This window comes from Orcinus orca, chromosome 11 (genome assembly GCF_937001465.1).
Source record: "Orcinus orca chromosome 11, mOrcOrc1.1, whole genome shotgun sequence".
NCBI classification, from domain to species: domain Eukaryota; kingdom Metazoa; phylum Chordata; class Mammalia; order Artiodactyla; family Delphinidae; genus Orcinus; species Orcinus orca.
The window spans coordinates 51,919,623-51,943,240 of NC_064569.1; the positions used below are offsets into that span (position 1 = coordinate 51,919,623).

Below are 23,618 nucleotides of genomic sequence, written 5' to 3' on the forward strand. Positions count from 1 at the left end.
GTGCCAGTAAAAAAGAAAAAGTAGTAATTAGACATAATTATGTCCTCTTGAAAAGCTAAGGGTCATTTGGCCTTGATTACTGGAGGGGTTATCAGTGCCAAAGAAAAGTCAGGCAACTATTGGTTTAGGCCTGTAATTAAACATCGGGGACTGACATTTCTTGTCGTCAGAGGTAGTACCTTTTGAATAAATTTCACCACTGCCCTTCAGATAAGCTACAAGAAATACAAAACTAATGTAAGGGAGATGAAGAGAGGCTGGAGGTGAAAAGAATGACTAATCTAAATAAATATCAGCATTTAGCTAGTATGAAAAACTATTATCAGCCATTCTGCCTCAACTCCATATATGGTGTTCAGATATAAGTTTGGGGAGAGCCCGTTTGTAACTCTGGCTAAACACACACACACACTCACCCTACACACACACCTGGTGTAAAGGGCCCACTCACCTGGAATGCAGGGGGGTGTTTTATATATTATAATGCCTGTTCGTTTTGTATAGGATGGCTCACCTGAGTGTGTGCATAACTGGCAGTGCCGCTCCAGCCTCACCTGACCACACTCAAGAGAAGCACTTGCCAGATATTTTTATCCACTTACTCACAAAGCTCCCAGTTGATTAGGGGCATCGCAAGAGTCTTCTCAAACTCCTTAAATGCCTTCCCGCGGGTCCCTGGCTCGCTGTCGGTTCTCCTCGTGGTGGTTCCTCTCTTTTCTACCCCTTCAGGGGTCTTAGGCGGGACCCGTGGGTGGGATGCGCCGCTCTGCTCTTGGGTCCCAACACTGGAAAGGGATGCCCTCTGTCAGAGGGATTCCACCTCCCGGTTGCACTCGGCAGCCGGCGGCCTTAGGGTTGGCAGCTGAGGAGGAGGAGGATTTGGAGGAGGAGGGAGTTGGCGGCCGCCGAGGCCCGGGCAGCGGGCCGCGTCCGCGGCGGGCGCGATCCGCGATCCTCCCTCGCTCGTCTCCTATGCTCATATTTGGACTCGGCTGCCAGTGCCCAGGAATTTCCCGTCATGCCTCCCGCCGCCCCGTCCGTCGCCCGGAGCCGGGGAGGAAGGGAGGGAGGCTCGGACAGCGGCGGCGGCGGCGGCGGCGGCGGCTCCCTGGCACTTTCATGAGCCTGCGGCGGACCCTCCCGCGCCCCCTCTCGCTCTGTGTTTGCCTCAGCCTCTGCCTGGCCGCGGTCGCGGCCCGGGAAGCCGCTCAGTCGGGTGAGTTTGGGGCTCCCTCCCCGCCCCGCCTCTGCCCTCAACGCCCGGACCCTGCCAAGTTGAGGTGTGACCCCGACCTCCGCTCCCCTGAGAGCGCAGGCAGCGCCCCTTTCAGCCTCCTGCGGGGAAACCCCCCCCCACCTCGTCTCCTGAGCCGAGGAGGGGCGCGGGCGGTGAGGGGCGGATGGAAGGAGGGCAGGGCTGGCTTCGCCCCCGCCGACGGGAGGCGTCTGGCAGCGTGGCTGACACCTTATCCCGTCCCGGGAGCGAACCTGAGCCCGAGGGAGGCTCTCGAGCGACGCGGACGCCCGAGGGAGGGGCGGCCGGGGCAGGGACGCCGCCCCCACCTGGAGAGGGCGCGGGGCCCGCGGCAGGGGCCATCCCGGAGTCCCCTTCCCCGCGCGGGGCGGCCCCGCCGCCGCGGCCGCTCACATAACGGGCCTGGACGCGTGGGAACGGCCAGCCAGGCCCGCGCCTCCCGCCGCGCGTCCGGGAGGGGAGTGGGGCGTCCGGCGGCTGGGGGGGCAGCGGCGGGCGCGCGGAGACTAGGGGTGCACCCAGAGGCGCACCGCAGCCCGCGCCGCGGGGTCAGGCTCCCGCGGGCCCGGTAGGTGTCTAATAGGCCAAAACCGAGCAAAACCCCGAATTTTACAGGTACCAGTTTTGTTTTGTTTTTGAGCGGAAAAAAATGCATCCGAGTCTGGTTTGTTAAGTTTCACCCTGGACTATTTACAAGTATATGATCGAAAGGTGCCATTCCTGCCTTATTTGGTTTATATGCTCGTTTGATATAAGCTGTCAAATGGGGGTAATTTTGCAGTCTTAACAGGATGATTTTTAAAGATAGTTTTCTTTAAATCATGTGGAAAATATCAGTGTGGAATTTTTTTTAACATAAGATTACTATAAAAAGTAATTATTTCAAAGTACAAATGTAGAGTTTAAGGTAAATGTGAAATTGCACGAACTTCTATATTTGTGATGAGTATCTAGTCATCTCACTTCTTAATTTTATCTGGAATGGAAGAACAGAAAATATAATTCCTCAGAGTTGAGATTTCTTAGGAAATTTTAGTTTGCTTTTGCCACCAATAGAGTAAACTGTCAAAATATGATATGGCTAACAACTAGGACTTTAAATTAGTTGAAAGCCGACTCTACTAAGCATAGATTATATTCAACACCCTCTGGTCTATCGCTTCATGTTTCCATTTGCATTGCTGGTGGCAAATAGATTTTTAAAAAATAGTTTTGTCTGTAAAATAATCTTCAGGATTCATGTAATTTATAAAATTGTCAATTCAGATTGATGGGAGATTTTTAAAATATTTAGTATTTATCGATGTTAATTTAAGTAATAATACCAATTTCATGTTTGCTTCTAATTAATATTGTTTTTCAAGAAGACCTACTTTTTAATGGATTTATATTTTAGGAGTTACTTTAGTAGCACTTCTTGGGGAACACAACAGGTTCTGTCTTAACATTTTTTCAGCAGTCTTCTAAAATATTCTGTGCTGAACGATGAAGGGTAGATTGTAACTGCCAGAGATTATCTGTTGTTTTTTCTTTTTGCCCTCCCTCAGTGATGTGTTGACTTACCTAATACTTGTGGTCAAGCAGCCCTTGAAGACCCAAATCCATAGTACTATGGCCCCTTGCCAGAAGTTTTGAAAACCAAGTTTATATTTGGACCATTTAAAGATTTATTCTTTTAATTTTGGTCCCAACTGACATACTAGTCTAATTTCTGGTGACTTTTATTAGGGCCCTATGTAAATGTCTGGATTTTTTTATATTAAAATAAGCATCTCTCTGCCATTGAGAATTTTGTCACAGTGCCTAAACTGCCTGTCTGCCAAGGTTGCAAGCATACAACCATGTAGGTTCTGAATCAACACACAGTATTTTGGCTTTTCAAGGTGCTTGGTCTAATATCTTAACTGAAATGTTAACCCATTTGGTCAGAAATCTTTACCCTTTTGCTAAACTTAAGTAACAAGAATATCCAAAAAATATCTCAACAGTAGTTTTCATAGATTTTTCTAATACAATTTTTCTTTTATAATTAAAAATAAATTTTCAACCATTAGAGCAGCTTTAGGAAATAATGCTTTTTGATTCTGTCATAATCTGGTCACAGTCCCTTTGATTTTTTTTTTTTTTTTTTTTTGTCCCTTTGATTTTTATCTCACCTGTGTTACTATAGTTAGGGATTTGGTTGATAAATTTGGTTTTGATATTTAGCTTCCTTCTCTGTAAAATGATGAAGTTGGACAGAGTCTCCATGTCCCTTCCACCTCTAGGATCCTGTAATATTGTTTTTGTTTATATAATCCTGCAGAGCCACCCACTACATTGGTTCAAACTTCTGATTGTCAACTCTGACTTGCTATACTTGTTTAACTGCTTTACTTGTTGTCAGATCTGATGGGTGCGGATCCAGCTTTGGGGAGACTGGATCTGTCTCAGGAAAGTCTTGATACCTGGCATATCACACAGATGCACACACCTGGACAGAGTTCCATGATATTAAGCTTCTGTTAACTTTTTTCCCCTTATCTAATAGCAGGAAGGGCTGGTTATGTCATAGGGTAAATAGTTAAGCCAAGCCCTAAGATGGTTTGATATTCAGTTTTGGATTTGGGTCTGGGCTAGGGATACCACTGGAGAGCACCCAAACTTTGTGTGGTTGGGTGCTAATTACTTGGGGCATTCCAGACGAAATGCCCTATATTCAGTTATGACCTTTTTCTCATGCCTTAGAGGAGACTGAATTGGACCTACCCATCGGGTTTATTCAGAATTAAATCGGCTTTGGGTAGGAGGGTAATCAGATAGCTATTTAATTTACTAGTTGTTAAGCATCTCTGGTTGCTGTACAATTATCTCAAGGCTTTACCTTGAATATTCCTATATTTTCTCCTTCCTGGGGATGATGGGTTTTCCCTTTAAAAATGCTCAGCGTAGGGCTTCCCTGGTGGCGCTGTGGTTGAGAGTCCGCCTGCCGATGCAGGGGACACAGGTTCGTGCCCCGGTCCGCGAAGACCCCACATGCCGCGGAGCGGCTGGGCCCGTGAGCCATGGCCGCTGAGCCTGCGCGTCCGGAGCCTGTGCTCCGCAATGGGAGAGGCCGCAGCAGTGAGAGGCCCGCGTACAGCACACACACACAAAAAAGTGCTCAGCATAATCCTGTATCTCTGTTCACATATTTGTCTGTATAGCATACCAAAGTCATATTTATGGCTTTTAAGGAAATACAAATGAAAAGAAAGTATAGGAAAGGTAGATCAGTAATAAATCAACCAGTTGACCTTATGAAGGATTTTGGTTATTGCCGCATTTAAGCTTCTGTTCCAAGTAACACAAATGAACTTGAACTAGTTTTAGGAAAAAGAAAGAAAGACAGGGATTTGATGGAAGCCAAATGCACGCAGACCTTATTAGGGACCAGGGACTGGAAAACCTGGAATTTTCTCTGTCTCTAGTCTTTGCATTTCTTTGCCTCATTGTTCTCTCTTTGCTGACCTTTTTTTTTTTTTCCTTTTTTTCCTGTGTTCACTGTTGTATGTGGCTGCTCAGCAGCTGCTGGGTATTTAGGTGTCCCTCAGTTCCAAGCACAGGGAGAGACTAAATCAATAAGCCTTGACCCTGAATTCCTGAGAGAAAGAACCTGATAGACATAGCTTGGGTCACATGGATGATCTAGATTTTCTCTATGGTCTCGTCTAATTCTAGACTTCTTTGTCTAGAGACTACGCAAGGTGCGTAGTACAAAGTGCAAACATTTACATGGTTTGACTTTGCATTTTTCAATTTTATGTTATGGGGTTATTAGTTCTTAAAATGTGTGTATAATTTTCTCTTGGTTGCAATGTGTGCATAGAAGAGTGTGTCACCTTCAGTGGATCCTAAGATGTAGAGCTGTTCATTCATACTGCTGCAGGAATGCTGAAGAGCCAGGCTCTGGGGAGTAAATTGAGTGTAGCACCACATTCAGGATTCAACGCATCTCAGGATCCAACTGAGTTGTGAATATCCTGTTTAATAACAACTGATCCATCCTGCAGATAATCATCTGCATATTTTCAGGAATTAATTGAAGTAAAACATAGGGTTTTTTTTTTTTTTTGCGGTACACGGGCCTCTCACTGCTGGGATCTTCCCTGCATCGGCAGGCGGACTCTCAACCACTGCGCCACCAGGGAAGCCCAAAACATAGTTTTAATTCATTAAAACTATGTAAGTGATCATTAGAGACTTTCAAAATAGTAATAGTTTAGGCACCCAGAGTTCATCAGGTTTTTTTTTTCCCCCTATTTCTCACACTTCTAGCATTTTCCACCTCTACCTTTCCTTTATCTGCTGCCTGGAATACCTTTCTGTCATAACCTGTTGAAGTCCTTATGGTCTCTGTTGCTTGGTATTTTGTGAAGCTTTCTGCATCTCTTAGAATTTCTCATTTCCTTATGCTTCTAAGACATTTTTACCTCTATTGGAGCACGGTTTTACCATCTTGCATTATAAAGTCCATATGTGTTCATATTCTTCACTGGACTGTAAGTTCTATGAGACCGATGAATCATCTCGAAGAACTCTGGTAGACTGTTAGCATCCATTGTCCCAGGTAAAATGCTTTCAACCTTTCAAATGTTCTGAAGCGTTTATGGCGTCCTGCTTGTCACTACCTTTTTCTTTTGACATTGGAGCTCAGTCACACGGCTCTTCTTTGTTGGGGTTCTTGTCTGTTTTCTAGATTTTACAGGCTTTTCCATGAATATGCTAATTTCCTGTGTGAGAATCAACTATATAGAATGATAGGATGTTTTCCTATAAATTGAGATGGCGTGGGGAAGGAGAATATAGCAAACTCATGTGGAAGGAAATCAACTTTTGTTGAGTACCCAATATTTACCAGATCAGATTGGGCAGGTGTAGAAAATAATTGGAGCGTATATGAGGGGGAATAGTGGGAAAATAAAGTATAAAGATGGAAAATTAGGTTTGGCCTAGAACATGGAAGGCTTTTAATGCTGGGCTAGGAAATTTGGACTGGGTTAGTAAGCTATGAGATTGAAGTTTTCTTGATGCTGGAAATGTCATAATCAGAGTTGAATTATGGGATATATTATCTAATAATTCAGAGGATGAATTGAATTGGGAAAGAAACAATTGGACTAATAAAGAAAAGTTATAAGGGTTTTTGTTAGAGAATGAAGACGTAAACTAGGGTAGTGACAATAGGATTGGAGAAGTATTGCTGAAGCAAATTAGACAGAGAGAAACAGTTAATTGGATGTGGGGAAAGAGAGGGATGAATAAAAGGTGATGGTAAGATGTTAAGCCTGGGTGATTAGGAGAAGTGAACTCAGAGCAGGTTTATAGGTGGGGGTAAAAAGTAAGTTGTGTTTTAGATCTACTGCATTTGAGGCACTGGAAGAATATGCATGTGGAGATGTGTGGTGGAATTAGAAATGTGAGGCTGTAACTGGAGAGATTGGAGCTGGAGATAAAACGTGTGTGAGTAAGGGAGGTTAAAAATAAAGGGGAGAAGAAGAATTTGTCAACTGGAGTAAGAGCAAGGGCACAGGAAAAGTATCATAAAGAAGATACAGTTTGGTCTGGCTTTGAAAGATGCCCAGGTAGTACGTGGCGTTCTGTCCATGATCTTTCCTTGTTTAGGGGACACCGCATTTACTCCCTCCACAGTTAGTGCCTGGGAAACACTGGACAAAGGGTGCTGCAGCCAGAATGACCTTCCTAACCTGCAGAATTGTTGCTACTACTTCTTTGTTTAACCCCCTCCCGTGGCTTCTTAAGGTAAGGGACTAACTCCTTAAAAGTCTTCATCATCACCAAGCTCCTCTGTGCTCTGGGCCTCCTACAAGTTGTTCAGTTGGCCTTGAACACACATTCTGCTCAGTCTCCTCCCCGTTCCTCCCTTTACGTTCCCCAAGAATGTGAAGCAGATACGATTCCCACCAGGAGGAGGACTCTTTGGCTCTTTTTGTCCTTTATGGGCAGTTTTTATTGCCATGGTCAGGTTCTTATCCATACAATAATTATTGACCATTTCCTAATCTATAATAAAATAATTTATAATAAATCACATCCCTCCCCCTTTCTTACAGAATGCTTTGCTTCTCTTATCTCTTCAAGTGTCACCTGCAAGGTTCTTGCACTTGAATTGGCCACCCTGGCCACAGTACCCTGACTCTGATGCTTGGCTGTGGTAGCCTGGAGCAGCATTGTGACCTGGCATTTGTATAATCGGGTTGCCCAGCTGTGTGCTGATTTGGAAGCAGCGAGACGATTTCTTGTACCTGACTTTCTGAAGGAAAGTGGAGGGAATTTATTGGGTTGGCCAAAAGGTTCATTCGTTTTTTTCTGTAAGATGGCTCTAGTAGCACTTAGTTGTCTTCAACTTCATTCGAAACAATTTTGTTAGAGTGTATGTGACAGCTGTCATTATCAACGTGCATTTTAAAAAAGACATCAAAATTGGTGAATTTTTTGTGTAGCCATTTTAATATTGAAAATGGAAAAACAACATTTTTGGCATATTATGGTTTATTATTTCAAGAAAGGTAAAAACGCAACTGAAATGCAGAAAAAGATTTGTGCAGTGTATGGAGAAGGTGCTGTGACTGATGGAACGCATCAAAAGTGGTTTGCAAAGTTTTGTGCTGGAGATTTCTCTCTGGACGATACTCCACCGTCAGGTAGGCCAGCTGAAATTGATAGCGAGCAGATCGAAACAATAAGTGAGAACAATCAATGTTATACCATGCAAGAGATAGTTGACATACTCAAAATACCCAAATCAAGCACTGAAAATCATTTGCACCAGCTTGGTTATGTTAATCGCTTTGATGTTTGGATTCCACATAAGTTAAGTGAAAAAAACCCTTCTTGACCATATTTTCACATGAGTCTCCACTTAAACATAATGAAAATGTTCCCTTTTTAAAACAAATTGTGACGGGCAATGAAAAGTGGATACTGTACAATAATGTGGAATGGAAGAGATCGTGGGGCAGGCGAAATGAACCACCACCAACCACACCAAAGGCCAGTCTTCATCCAAAGAATATGATATTGTGTATATGGTGGGATTGGAAGGGAGTCCTCTATCATGAGCTCCTTCCAGAAAACCAAACGATTAATTCCAACTGCTCCCAGTTAGACCAACTGAAAGCAGCACTCAGTGAAAAGTGGCCAGAATTAGTCAACAGAAAATGCATAATCTTCCATCAGGATAACACAAGACCACATGTTTCTTTGATGACTAAGCAAAAACTGTTACAGCTTAGCTGGGAAGTTCTGACTCATCCGCCTATTCACCAGACATTGCACCTTCGGATTTCCATTTATTTCGGTCTTTACAAAATTCTCTTAATGGAAAAAATTTCAATTCCCTGGAGTACTGTAAAAGGCACCTGGAACAGTTCTTTGCTCAAAAAGATAAAAAGTTTTAGGAAGATGGATTACGAAGTTGCCTGAAAAATGGCAGAAGGTAGTGGAACAAAAGGATGAATACATTGTTCAATAAAGTTCTTGGTGAAAATGAAAAATGAGGCTCTTATTTTTACTTAAAAACCGAAGGCACTTTTTGGTCAACCCAATACTTCATTGAGAGGACTTATTTGCACCGACTGTAAATAAAGGTTTGTAAATTATGGAGATGACTGCAGGTGAAATAGAGAAACACTTCTGGTAGAGGAAATGTGTTCTCAGGGCCTAGCTTCCTGACCAACGGTCTATCCTGGTTCTAAGCTTCTAAAAATAGTACATTGTTCCTAATGCTCGTCTAAAGTGACATGTTTATGTTCAATATACAGGATTAAGAGTAATTTCTAACTCATTTCAAAAAAGGGGACCCTCCCATGTGCTAGTAGTTGTGCTTTTAGTAGCTGTTGACTGAGAAAATACTAGCAAAAATCCACTGTAAAAATTTGAGTTTTTTTTTTAATATAAAAGCATTATCATATGTTTGGAAAGTACACATATGTGGAAATTATGACTCACAGAGTCTATAGACAACACTTGATTTCTTGCTTTGTGGATCCTCTCAGGGAGGTTCTGGTCTCAACCTTCTGCAACTCCTTGTCGTCTCCCTTTAGAGTGTGGGGGAGACTTTTGTTTGAAAATTTGAGCTGTAGCTGAACTTTTGCAATGACAGGAAAACTTCTCAACATCTTCTTTCAACAGCAATTGCCTGTTTTATGCCAGGCAATGTACTTTATGCTAAGGCCTGGCTATTATGTAGTCTCAGGGATTAGTACATGAACACTTTTCAAAAATTATATTTTCAGGTATATAAGCATCATTTTTAGGGCTATCGTGCTATTATAAAGGTGAAAATTAGTAGATGATTTGCATGCAAGTACATATCTTCTGCAGTCTCTGTTATGGCCATGGAATAACTATCTTCTATTACTATAAATTACACAGTGAATTTTTATGGTTTGTTGGGTCAGTTATTTTATTTAAAGGCAAAAACAAAAATCCAAACAAAACAAAACCAGCCAGTCCTTCAGAACATATGTTAAGGCAACATTGAAAATAAGCCCATGCTGCATGTTAGAGTCCTTAAAAAATATCAGGACAGCCCTTGTATAAATCCTAGAGCCCTGAATTTTACATTATTCTTTCATTTCTCTTGCTTCTATTGTGTTTAGTTGTCAGAGAGAGAATCTGGGCTTGGTTGCTGTTGGGAGAGATCTATAGTGACTATTGTAGGTAGATACTTCTTTTATCTTAGATTACTAGTGTGAAGTAAGGAAAGGTAGGGCCATGTCTCCCAGTACACAGTACAAGAGAATAGATAGGACAGTGGGTGAGGGGCCACAAGTGGTCTTGGAGCTCTAGGCTGACAGTTGTTAAGCATGAAAAAGAAAAAGTGCATGCATCGTTGTCCTTGTTCCTGATTTCTTGTGTGTGAATATGCCTTCTAGTCAGATCACCCTAAGGGGCCGGGAAGAGGATGGGGGGGCGTGAAGGCAGAGGGTGTTTACCTGTGTGCAGAATCAGTTGAAAAATTGCAGACTCATTAGCATATCTGCATTCTTGTGTATATGTTCATGTCACAGGGGAGTCAGCATAGTCACTGGATAGCGACTTGGAAGACTGGGTTTCCTAGTCCTGCTCTTGCCTAAGGTATTTTAACTCTGTGCCTCAGTTCTCACATCTGCAAATTGAACGAACTCAGATGGGCAATACCTGATGTTCCTTTTGCATTCGATAATTCTATAGAATGATTCTATAATCTCTGGGTTGTCGAAAAGTCTTCAAGTACCTTTCATAATTTTTAATGGAAGTGACATGATTAATAAATTATGCAAAATTGTGTTCTCTTGTTATGTTTGGTTCAAGCTGTTTATTTTGTGGAACTAAATATAAAGGTTATTCTGAGACTAAAATCCTATATTTGAACCTTGTAGCCTAGTGTAATTTGATCCATAAGCAAAGTTACATAACCCTTTTAAAGATTTAGTATTGATTTAGAGGATAGGTTACAATGTATTAGAAGCATCATATTAGCTATCCCATCTAAAGTAATGGCATTAAGCAGGAGAAATTATGTTGGTTGTTCTAAATGTACAGCTAAGAATTGCTTAATTAGGCGTGGTGATATATCTCAGATGGGAAAAGTCCTCTTTTATCAGGGTACACTGCCAGTGGAATTTGCCTTTGACCATCCTAGAAATATATTTAACTCTTAAAACTAGTTAATTTGGTCTTATCATTAAAGAAGAAAATCTCTTCCCTTTAGCTTTAAAGAAAAAACTTTACTAATTTGAGAGGTTAAAAAAAGTTTTCTCTTGCCTTTAAAATGTATTAGTAAGTTTTTCCCTTTTTATTATAAAATATTTCACCCACACAAAAAGAATACATAACGCCTATGCAAGGTATGAAGAATAATTTCCAAAAGTCTGGGTACCCCCACTCAGCTTCAGGAATGGAATGTTGAAGCTGTGACCTTCACCAGTCTTATCTTCCCTTTACTTAGAAGTACTCACAGTCATGCATTTTGTGATTATCACTTAACACAAATGATAACTGATAAGCTCTTCCTTTCTTTATAGGTTCACCATAGATGTAGCCCTACATATTTTACTGTTTAGTTTTGCATGTTTTGGAACACTACATAAATGGTATTATCTGCTGTATAACCTCCATAAGCTCTTGCTGATAAGCTCTTGCTTTTTCCCCCCATGACATTATATTTGTATTATCCATGTTGGTGTATATAACTCAATTTTTTTTAGAGATTAGCATTTCTTTTATTATCTATATGTTTTTCTACTTTTTATTTATTTCTGCTCCTTGCACATTTATCTGTTAGGGTTCTTGTATTTTCCAGTGGATCAAATCTTTGTATTTTCTCCCATTGGTTTTATGCTTCATTATCCATATATCAAATAATAATAATAATGATAATAAATAGCAAATACAAACAAATGTTACTATGTGCCAGGCACTAGTTTAAGTATTTACTGTTTACATATATTAACTCATTTAATGCTCGTGGTAGCTTTATCAAGGATGTACAATATTATTATGATAGTTCATATATTAAGATTAGTACCTGAGGCATTCCATCATTTGAATCCAGGCAGTCTGGCTCCAGAGTCCGTGCTCTTCATCATTACACTATTCTGACTCACTCCTTATATAGCCGTTTCTTTTGATTACATTTTTTCCCATTTAACTTTTTAAGGTGTTAAAATGTTTCTGTGACATTTCAAAAAGAATGACCATAGTGTGATGTTCAGATTGGTTCTCCTGTACAATACCAGTTGCTTAAAGTCATGCCAGTTTAATTTGTGTCATGGTTAGACCATGACTTTTTTATACAGGTGTGGTTTTTTCCCCCCATTTTCTGGGATTTATTATTGCTTTTTTTTTTCTTTTTTCTAATTAGAAGAAAAAAAAGTATGTCTTCTTCATTATCCTTCTAAAATCTTTCAGTTTTTTACTTTTGGTGTGTGGTTTGGAATTGATTCCATTGGTTCCCTATGCTAATTTGGGCCAGTTTCTTCATATTTAGACAATGACATCCTCTTTTAAAAAATACGTGAGTGACCTTATATGAATCACTTAATCTTCCTGAGCCTTGGATTTCCCAACTAAGCTGTTTTGTTAGGTATGATTATTTTAGTAATCAGACATATGTGACTTCCTGTGTGTGTGATATAACCAAATGTGAAATAACCGAGAGAGATCATGTAGGAAAATAGGAAAGGGAAGCTCTTGAGAGTGATTAGAAATTGCTGATTTTCCCCAGCGCCTTAAATTACAGAGCAAAAAACTTTGGCATAGAGAGAGAAAATCCCTTTGTATCCTTACTTTCTTGGTATAGCTGTAATTTTTTCCTACATTGATTAATTTCCTAATTAATTAAATTTTCTCTTACATTCAGTTACTTCACAATTTTTTAAGGTTTTCCTAAACTCTTGGATAATCTCCTAATATCCCTCATTTAAATATGCTCAAATTTCTCTCCTCTTAAAAAACAAACGAAAAGCCTACTCAGCCTGTCATCCTCTGTGACAAAGTTGTTTTACAAGTTGTTCACATCCTTGCTGTCACTCTTTTTCTGTCATCCATCCAAAAATATGTATTGAGTTAGATATATGATCTTAGGCAAATTAATTAAGTCATCTGTGCCTCAGTTTCTTCACTTGCAGAATGGGGATAGTAGTGTTCCTACCACATGGACTGTTGGAATCGTTAGATGAGATAGCATATGTGAGTCACTTAGCACAGAGTCTTCCACAGAGTTAATTCACAGTAAACGTTAGCTAGCAACTTCATCATCACCATCCTAGTCTCATCATTTTCATTGTCGTTCTGGAACAACACTCTCCTTGACCTCTGCCTTCTTTGGCCACTGCTCCTTCATCTTCTTTACTAGTTCTTTCTCTTCTAGCTCACCTCCAAATGTGGAGGTTCCTCAGGGCTCTGACATTTTCTTTTCTCACTTTACACATTTTCTTAGGCAATCTTATTTACTCCATGGCTTCAGTTCCATTTGATAAATTAACTCCCCCCAAATTTACCAACAACCTAGTTCTGTACCTAAGCTACAGTCCTATATATCCACTTTCTTCTATAGCATCTCCATTTGGTTGCTTGTGTGTACCTTCAACATGTTCAAAACTTATTATTATTATTTTTTTTTTTTTGCCCACGCTTAAGTCTCCCACCTTGTTCCCTAGCTTAGTAAATGGTATTGCTAAGTGCCCAGTTCCTTGAGCCAGAACTGGAGTCCTCTTAATTTTTTTTCCGTCTCACGCCCTGTATGAATCGTTTGCCTAGATTTCTACAGTAGCTTCCCAGTTAGTCTCACTACCTCTGTTCTGATGCCACCCCCATCCATTTTCCACCTTTTAGTCATGGCAGTCTTTTAAATTCAAAGATCTGATCATGTTACTCTCCTTCGATTACTTCTCTTTCTTTTTAGGATGAAGTTCCAAATTCTTATAATAGCTTCAAGATTTGCTTCTGCCTACCTCGTCAGCCTCGTCATCTCCCCCATCTGTTCCTCACTTACACCTTCCAGCCACCCTGCTCTTCTTTCATAACCTTCAGTGGGTTACACACACTCTTATCTCAGGGCTACTGCTCATCTTTTTCTTTGTCTGGTACACTTCTTTCCTCATTCTTAATCTGAGCAACACATTCTTATCCTTTATTCTTAGTTTAAATATTACTACCTGCAGGAAGGCTTTCTTATGCCTCCCAAACTAGACTACTTCCCTCTGTTATATAGGATCTTTATTCCCTTTCTGCTTCTCCGTACTAGCTAATACTATCATTCTTACAAAAATGTCAGCTTCATGGTGGCAGGGACCATGGCATCTTATTTCTCACTTTGTTCCCAGCATCTGTTTGTTAAGTAGAGTAAGAGATGGATACATACAGCGTGGGCTTGCCCAGTTTCGGGAGTGAGAGGCTTCTAGCTGAGTTTGTTGTGTTTTTCTTAATCTTTCAAGGTGATAAAAGGGGAGAAGAGAAAAGTTTAGGTTTACCATAGTTTAACTTTCAGACTTCAGGGGCCTCAGGTAGAGAGGAGGGAAGCAGCATCAGAACTGGAGGTGGCTCTAGCAAGAAGCATTGCCTTAGGGTTGAAGTTTCTTTTCTCTAATTAGGGTGACATCAGAAATTCCAGGCAGTGCCCAGAGTATTTCCCAGTTTTGACTGTCTTTTTCAAAAGTCAACCTTGACAGTGCTTCCCAAATCCTTGGTGCGCTAGGCTTGAGCATCGCCACAGTACCCCTGCTTAGTGTGGCTTTCAGTGTCAGAAGTGCTTGCTGCAGTGACCTATGGGATCTAGACATACATACCCTGTGCCCGTTACCAAGCTCTCCATACCTTTGACCTACCTGTTCTCTTGACTTGGCTCCTCCTATTTAGAATCCTGGATTCTCTTTCACTAACTTGCAGGAACAGTGTTTGCACATGGACGAGTTGGGAGTTGGCCTTTTCTTCAACACATCCTCTGTACTTTATCTTGCACAAGTTTATCCTATTTTAGTTCCCAGGGCTGATATATATATATAGATTTCCTCTATTTTTATATTCTATTTACCATTTCAGTGGGAACTGGTAGGAATCTGATTAAGGGAGAACATGAGTGTGTTCTCTCTTAAAAGATATTTATTCTTGTTGCCACTTTTGTCTGTGTGTGTGTGTGCACTTGCGCATGCACATGTATGTATGCATGTATGCAGTCTCTCTTTTTCTTTCTGCTTCTTTTCTTTTTGATCCCACTATACCATTTATTTGTTTTGTAACTATATGAGAGTCATTTTTCAGTAGGTGCATTTAAATCATTTATATTTTATGTTATCAGGGACATATATATTTTTAAATTTATTTTTAAATTTTTGGCTGTGTTGGGTCTTTGTTGCTGCGCACGGGCTTTCTCTAGTTGTGGCGAGCGGGGGCTGCTCTTCATTGAGGTGCAAGGGCTTCTCATTGCAGTGGCTTCTCTTGTTGCAGAGCACGGGCTCTAGGTGCGCGGGCTTCAGTAGTTGTGGCACGCGGGCTCAGTAGTTGTGGTGCACGGGCTTATTAGTTGCTCCGCGGCATGTGGGATCGTCCCAGAACAGGAATCGAACCCATGTCCCCAGCATTGGCAGGCAGATTCTTAACCACTGCGCTACCAGGGAAGTCCCGATCATGGACATATTTGATGACACTCTTTGTCCTGCTGTTTTATCCCTTTTTTATGATCTTTTCCCCTTGGTTTTCAACCTTTGGCATATGGTTTCCATGTTTTATTTACTTTTATCTTTCATAGGGATTGAAACAGTGACATCATATTTTAGGTTCCACGGCCTTGAACAAGTGTTTAAAAATATCATTAAACCTGAACTAATCTAGTCATCAAATTAAAAAAAGTAAGATTCAACAGCGTTTTGCCCTTCTCTGCAGGAAGAATTTTGGATTCTTTTATTTTATTTTTTTCCCACTCTGCTTTTGTTAACTAAAGTGGGACCTGTAGATCTACATGATTGTTGCTGAATTGTTATTTTTATATTATATGTTCACTCTTTTAAGGACTGTTTTTATCTTTTTCATTTAATTATGTAATAACATCTACTGCATTCAGCGATTATGACCATACCTTTGATACCTTAACTTCATCATTCTTAAGGATATTTTGATTCATGTGCCATTTGGCTAGAGTCTATCCAAGAGTTGATGTCTTTCTTGAGCTCTCCTGTTACCTGAGGGAAATACAGAATGTTGTATAACATGTTACCTTTCCCTTGCAAAAAAATATTTAATTGAATCCAAAAAAGCATAATTAGGAGGCTAGAAAATGCTTATAGAATAATCTGAATGCAAATAGTACTGTAATTATAGAATATAAAATGTTGCTAGCATTCCCTATGGAAGAAGTACGTGGGAACAATGGAAGTTACCGACACTCAGATGACAAATCAAAGGCATTGGTGGTTCAGTGGTAGAATTCTTGCCTCCCAGATGACAAATCAATATCAGTTACAAGGTTACTACTGGGAATTCGGTACCTCTAAAGTTCTAGATAATTCTCAGGATCATGATGCAAAATTAGTTATAAGTCCTAGAATAGTTTTATCTTTGAGTAAGAGTGAATGATATTGGCAGTTTTAATTGAATTACAACAGTATTTTATAACTGCTATTGATATGTTCAAATTAGAGTTGACCAAAGTTTACTTTGTCAGATTCCTGTTTTATTAGTACATTTGCCTCATGCATGCATAAATTTATATCACTCTATATAATTGACTGAAACAGTTGGTTGCAAAACTTGAAATTGTTCGTTTTTGCCAAAGATAATGATTTTTTGACAATCACTAAAACATAATTACTGAAATAGAAAAATCAATCTTAAATTAATCTTACCTGAGTTGTCTGTTATACAATCACCTCATTCTTACCCTGCCCAAAATGGAACTAATTAAACCCTCCAACCCAGACACACACAAACGCATGCACACTCATGCAAACATGCACACATGCATACACTCTCATTCTCTATCTGTATCTCTACATGGTATCTCAGACCTCCTCTGCTTTTCCTTCTCAGTAAGGGAAGTAAAATTCACTGAGCAGCCTGCTAGTTATCTCACTTAATCCTTCCAAAACTTAGTGAAATAAGTGCTATGGTCTACATTATGCAGGTTAGGAATCAGAGACAAGAAACTAATTTGCTCAGGATTTATCAGCTGGTTAAGTGATAGAGTCAGAAGTTAAACCCAGTTCTGACTCTTTCCTGTATACTGCACTTCCTGGGTATAGGATAGGACTCTAGTCCTGGGCAAACTAGGACATTATGAACAGAGATGGGGGAAAACAGAGGAAGTGACATGTTTGGTACGCGGGCCTCTCACCGTTGTGGCCTCTCCTGCTGCAGAGCACAGGCTCCGGACGCGCAGGCCCAGCGGCCATGGCTCACGGGCCCAGCCACTCCATGGCACGTGGGATCCTCCTGGACCGGGGCACGAACCCGTGTCCCCTGCATTGGCAGGCGGACTCCCAACCACTGCGCTACCAGGGAAGCCCGGAAGTGACATTTGAGTTCAGTTCTATGAAAGCATTTATTGAGGCTTTATTTTACAGAAGTGAATACCTCTGGCTGCTCTCAAGGAGTTTTTAGGAGAAGCATATCTATCTATCTATCTATCTATCTATCTATATCTAAAATTCTAACGTGCAGTAATAGATAAATAATAGAGGTACTGAAGTAGGAAGTAGTATAGAGGTAGAATTGATTCATTTTCTAATGGAAGGGTTGGGGAGACGGGTGAGAAGAATAGCTGTGAAAAAAATTTTCCCAGAGGAGATGATATCTAAACTGGGTCTTGAAGTTTAAAAATGAAGATTTCATTCTTTATGTGGTATGACAAATATGGGTGATATGGTAAGGGTGGAAAAGGTGTGTGGAAAACAATAGTTGACTGTTATCAGAAGAGAATCTTCATTCATTCATTCAACAAACACATATTGAATACTTATTAGAGGTTAGGCACCTGGTGAGGTACTAGAGATAAAGTAAAGGACAAGAGAGTTAATGGATTGTACCACTGTGTACCAGGGAGTGTTGGGGACTGAAGTTAAGATAGGAAAAGAAATGAATCTGATAGGTTCTTTCCCCATAGGTGTTAATGAGCCATGGAAGTACATGAAGCAGTGTTCTGACATGGTCAGAGCGAGTATACATCACTTCTGTAGCAGTATGGAGACTGGCTGTGAGGGGAGTCAGGGTAGAGGCAGGAAGACCAGTAAGAGGCCATTACTATATTCTAGATGAGAGATGAAAAGAAAAGGATGTATTTGAGCAATATCTTGGAAATAAGATTGACAGCACTTGGTGTTAAGTATGAAAGATTAAAATAGAAAATAATTGAGGATGACTCCCAGATTCGGGGTTTAGTGGTTGTGTAGAATGGAAGTACTTTCTGACAGGATCAGGAATACAGAAAGAATAATAAATTGGTGAAGAAAGAAAAAAAATTGAGTTTTGGATGTGATAAATAGTTTGAGGTGCACATGAAATACCTAAATTCTTTTTAAAACATGATTTAATCATCTAAAATTAATGAAGAAAACCATTGAGGACAAAGTAGAAACAACATTAGGCAAAGTAATTTATTTCTTTCACTTTATGATCTCATTCAGGGCTTCTCCTTTCTCCCAAGTTCAACATGGTGTTAAAAGATAGTTGATAGAGGCCATTAAGATTTACTTTTCAGTGGAATAGAAGGACTACATTTTCATAAAACTTCTCCTTTATCTGCTTTATCAGATACAAGCTACGAGGCATACCTCAATTTTCATGAGAAAATTCTTACTTTCTGCAATAGAAAGTAAACTTGGAGGGGAAGGATGCTGAAATTCTGATACAAAAGCAAATATTTATTTGCAGTTTCCAGTGCTAAAGCTTTCTATTCCTGGAATGGTGGCAGAGTTCTAACTTAAAATATTTGAAGCATGACTTACAGATACCTATTTTTAGGGCTTATATTCAACTCATTAAAAACAGTTTTTTAGTGATCGATATAGATAACTGTAGTTTATAGTCGCAGGCATAGGGCAGGATTTGTTCAGCCTGCATTAGCAAGTTTTTCTTTAGATGAAATGGTCCATTGAGGCACTGCATCTTTTTTAGCACATCTAAGCTTTTTTTTTTTTGGCACATGGTTCTTGATACAAGGGAACTTAAGGTGAAAAGCAACAGCCTCCAACTCTATCCCTTCTTATCTTCACCTCACTCCTGTGAAAATCATTCTTCTGGTAGTATTTCTTGATTCATCAATTTCAGATAATATCCAGTTATGAAAAATAAGGATTTATCTGCTCTTTCTTCTCCATTTTGTCTACCCTTGTTTATTGTTTTGTTGATTTTTAAAATTCCCTTATTGTTCACTTTTGTAACATTAAATAATATATTTGCTCATGAACTTTTGATAGGCTACATGACAAGCTGTTGTGACAAAAAGATTCCAAGTAGAGTGACTGACATAAGTAGAAGTTTATTTTTCTCCTCCATGATAGCCTAAGGTAGGTAATAGCCTAAGGTTGAGTTGGTGAGTAAGTAGCTTTGCTTCATGATCTGTTAAGTCTGCTTTTCTCAAGTAGCTTCCATCCCAGTGTCCAAGTGCGCTGTTGCAGTTTTTGCCATTTCCCAGGGGAAAGAGGAGGTCTAAAGCAAGTAACTTTGTCTTTAAAGGAGGTGACTTAAAAGATCACACATCATTCCACTGGCTAGAACGTAGTATCATATTCACAATTAGCTGCAAAGGAGGCAGAGAAATGTAGCTCTATGTTCAGCTAAAATTTCAGAGCGTTGTATTACTAATATGGAGAAGGAAGAATGGATTCTAAGGGTCCAGTTAGCATTTTGCAGTCTAGTTAATATCTCCTAATTCTCTACTTTATAAGATGGGGGTCCTGATACTCTCACCCTTTATTCTGCCTTTCTTTCCAGGCATTCTTTACATTTTGTTAGCTATGTACATTTTCTTTTTGTTTTATTTATTTATTTATTGGCTGCGTTGGGTCTTCATTGCTGCGCGGGCTTTCTCTAGTTGCAGCGAGTGGGGATTACTCTTCGTTGTGGTGCATGGACTTCTCATTGCAGTGGCTTCTCTTGTTGCAGAGCATAGGCTCTAGAGCGCGGGTTCAGTAGTTGTGACGCACGGGCTCAGTTGCTCCGCGGCGTGTGCGTTCTTCCTGGACCAGGGCCCAAACCCGTGTCCCCTGCATTGGCAGGTGGATTCTTAACCACTGAGCCACCAGGGGAGTACCTTTTGTTTTAAAATGTGAAGTTACTAATGTTTACATTCTGTTCTGCAACCACAGCCAAATCTTTGTCTATAGGTTGTCTCCAAAATCTTATTGTTTTATATATTGTTTACTTACAGGTCAAAAAATGAACCGTTACAGTTCCTTTTCCTTAGGGCCAGGGTCATGATCCCTGAGCCACTGGGAAGGACAAACTTTTTTTTTTTAGCATCATGGCAACGAATTTTTTTTCTTACATTTATAGATTGATTAAAATCAGGGCACTCTGTTTCTAAGGTCTGCATCTGGGCACTGACTTATTAGATCAGTAAGAAGGTACAGAGGATCTGGTTAGTGCCCAGGGAGCTTTCAGTCACTTCAGGAAATGAAATCTTCGTAATCAGTCATTTTATTGTCACCAGGAGCTACTCAATCAGTTTTGCAGCTGAGTGAAACATTTAGTTCTTGAAGGGTTGGGACTAATTTGTTAGCTACAGACGATCCAAGATGAAGTAACTCTCTCCTAACCTTTATGTCTGGATATGAGAGGAGAGCCGTATCTTCTGACCATGGTAAGAATCTCTTTGGGATACTTAGGAATAGAAGGGATGACTAATGAGAGAAAGACCCTGGGCTTTTCAAAGTGGTCTCATTGTTTTTAACATTGGACTTCTCAACCTTCCAGACCCTGTTGTTTTCCTAAACAAGGACCGCAATCTGGGGCATAAGAGTCCCTGCCATTGAGGAATTTTTTTTTTTTTGCAGTACGCGGGCCTCTCACTGTTGTGGCCTCTCCAGTTGCGGAGCGCAGGCTCCGGACGCGCAGGCTCAGCGGCCATGGCTCACGGGCCCAGCCGCTCCGCGGCATGTGGGATCCTCCCGGACCGGGGCACGAATCCGTTTCCCCTGCATCGGCAGGCGGACTCTCAACCACTGCACCACCAGGGAAGCCCATTGAGAAATTTTTTAATGTACTACAGGAGATTAAAATAGACTTCAGTTCAAATTCTGGCTCCAGTACTGGCCGTATGACCTCACGCAAGTTATTCTCTGAACTTTAGTTTCTGCTGGAACACATAATCCCCAAATTCCAGTGACTTAAACCACTGAAGTTTTATTTCTTGCTTGTATTGCATGTTCATTGTCTGTCAGATGGGAACTCTGCTCCATGTCTCCTATTCCAGGATCATGGTTAATGGAGCAGTCATCATCTAATTATAGAACATTGCTGATCACTGTTGGAGAGAGAAAGAGAGTTCTGGAGAGTCGCACGCCAACAATTAAGTGATCTGTCTTAGAAGTGGCACACAGTATCACTGTTCACAACTTATTGCCCAGAACTAGTGACACAGTCTCAAGAACCACAGGGGGCCAGAAAGTGCATTTCTACCATGTGCCTGGAAAATGGAGAGCCAGAAATGTGGGGCAAATAGCACTAATGACTACCACATATAGCAGTTCCTACCTCAGGGTTGACATGAGGATTAAATGATATTAGATACACATATACATGATCACCTCGTGCAGGTACTCAAAAGTGATTATTAGTAACAATATCAATAATAAGATGCACACATGCAAGATATTTGAATAACAATATAAGGTGGGACTAAAGATTCTTATAAGCCATATAAGACTATACCATGCAAGTGCAAGTTGATGTTATTATTATCCAGTAGATATTAGAAGATAGAGCATTAGAGCTAGATCTGTATAGTTATCTGTCAATAAATGATGGTTGAAGTTGTTAGAATAGGTGAGATCTGTAAGAAAGAGATCTCCACATTGCAAAGTACAGTGGCCGTCTCCAGGAAAAAGCACTGGTGCGCTTGTTTGAAACACCATTTCACTTGACAGAATGACCGACAGACAAATGATCGTTATTTAAACTTGGGTATTTGGCAAGTATTTTCTCAAAAATGAATGAAGTGATTCTGTAAGTTATAAATGTATTCCTCTGTCCGCCGTTCACTTACTCAATGAGTGCTTATTAAATAGTGAGAAATACAGAGGGTACTAAAGGGATATCTCTGGAGTTTAGTCACAGTTTGGAAATCAGAAGGAAATATCCCAAGAGATAGAGAAGGAATTTCCAGAAAGGGAGGAAGAAAACAATACTGTGTAGAATAGAAAAGTCAAGTGAAGAATGTTTTCAGTAAGAAAAATCAACCATATAAAATGTCACTAAAAGGCATTGAGCTTCAGTTCTGTGAGTTCCACGGGGAACAAATTATCAACAGGGAATGTTACTTAAGGAAGGAATCGTAGTATTAATTTAGAGGTATGTGTGTGCCAGGTGCTCCTCTAGTAACAATCTTGCAAGGAAACTATTACAAACTCCAGACATCCAGATGAGACTTTCAAAGCTCAGAGTAAACCTTGTCAAATGAAACATAACTAGTCAGTGAGAAGGTTTAAATTTGAACTCAAGTACTAGAAAAGCAAAACTGTATTGTACAAACACAACAAAACGAAACAGTTAAAAAGACTGAAAAATTCTGAAGGCATTTTTTAATAGTAATCAAAAGTGATTTGTTTGTGTGGGTTTTGCTTTCCTGTTGGCACCTTTTAAATATTAAGAAAAACTTTTTAGATGAAACACATGTAATGTAGACACTGAAACTACATTGTCTGTGTAATCAATGGACTGTGAAATATATATATATATATATATATATATATATATTTTTTTTTTTTTTGCGTTACGCGGGCCTCTCACTGTTGCGGCCTCTGCCGCTGCGGAGCACAGGCTCCGGACGCACAGGCTCAGCGGCCATGGCTCACGGGCCCAGCCGCTCCGCGGCACGTGGGATCCTCCCAGACCGGGGCACCCTGCATCAGCAGGCGGACTCTCAACCACTGCACCACCAGGGAATCCCAATATATATATTTTAAAAGAAAAAGATTTGTATTCTAAATTGGTGATAGAAGTTTTAAAACATTAATGTGAGAATGAATAAATCCCTGAATTTGACTAGATGCTTTACAAAACAGGAATCCTGAAAAAAAGATAGCGTTTAATAGAGTTATAATTAACATCAGAAGATGGACTTAATGTCCATAATTCTATTTTATTTAAATTTATTTATTTATTTATTTATGGCTGCGTTGGGTCTTTGTTGCTGCATGCGGGCTTTCTCTAGTTGCAGTGAGCAGGGTCTACTCTTCGTTGTGGTGCGCAGGCTCTCATTGCGGTGGCTTCTCTTGTTGTGGTGCGCGGGCTCTAGGCGCGCCGGCTTCAGTAATTGTGGCTCGCAGGCTTCGGTAGCTGTGGCTTGCAGGCTCTAGAGCGCAGGCTCAGTAGTTGTGGCACACGGGCTTAGCTGCTTCGCGTCATGTGGGATCTTCCTGGACTGGGGTTTGAACCTGTGTCCCCTGCATTGGCAGGCAGATTCTCAACCACTGCGCCACCAGGGAAGCCCCATAATTCTATTTTAATTATACCATTGGTGTACCTTCTTAATGGACACACTGTAACCCTAGCATTGTCAATATTAGGTACAATTCTTTATGTCCTTTTCTTACTTTTTATGTGAACTGAATAATAAAGAAAACACAGATGCCACAACATGTAGATAAAAAGGAGTTTTAGCCTAATGTTTTCTCCAAATGGCTGT

At 40.5% G+C, this 23,618-nt stretch overlaps 1 protein-coding gene across 1 annotated transcript in view; it reads left to right on the forward strand.

Annotated features, from left to right (window-relative positions):
- Nucleotides 1-957: 957 nt before the first annotated feature.
- MSRB3 (methionine sulfoxide reductase B3) overlaps nucleotides 958-23,618 on the forward strand; it is a 165,092-nt gene continuing 142,431 nt past the window's right edge. The window contains exon 1 of the mRNA XM_033440561.2: nucleotides 958-1,216. Within this exon, the coding sequence (XP_033296452.2) occupies nucleotides 973-1,216 (244 nt within the window). The 5' untranslated portion in view covers nucleotides 958-972. The remainder of the gene's footprint in view (nucleotides 1,217-23,618) is intronic.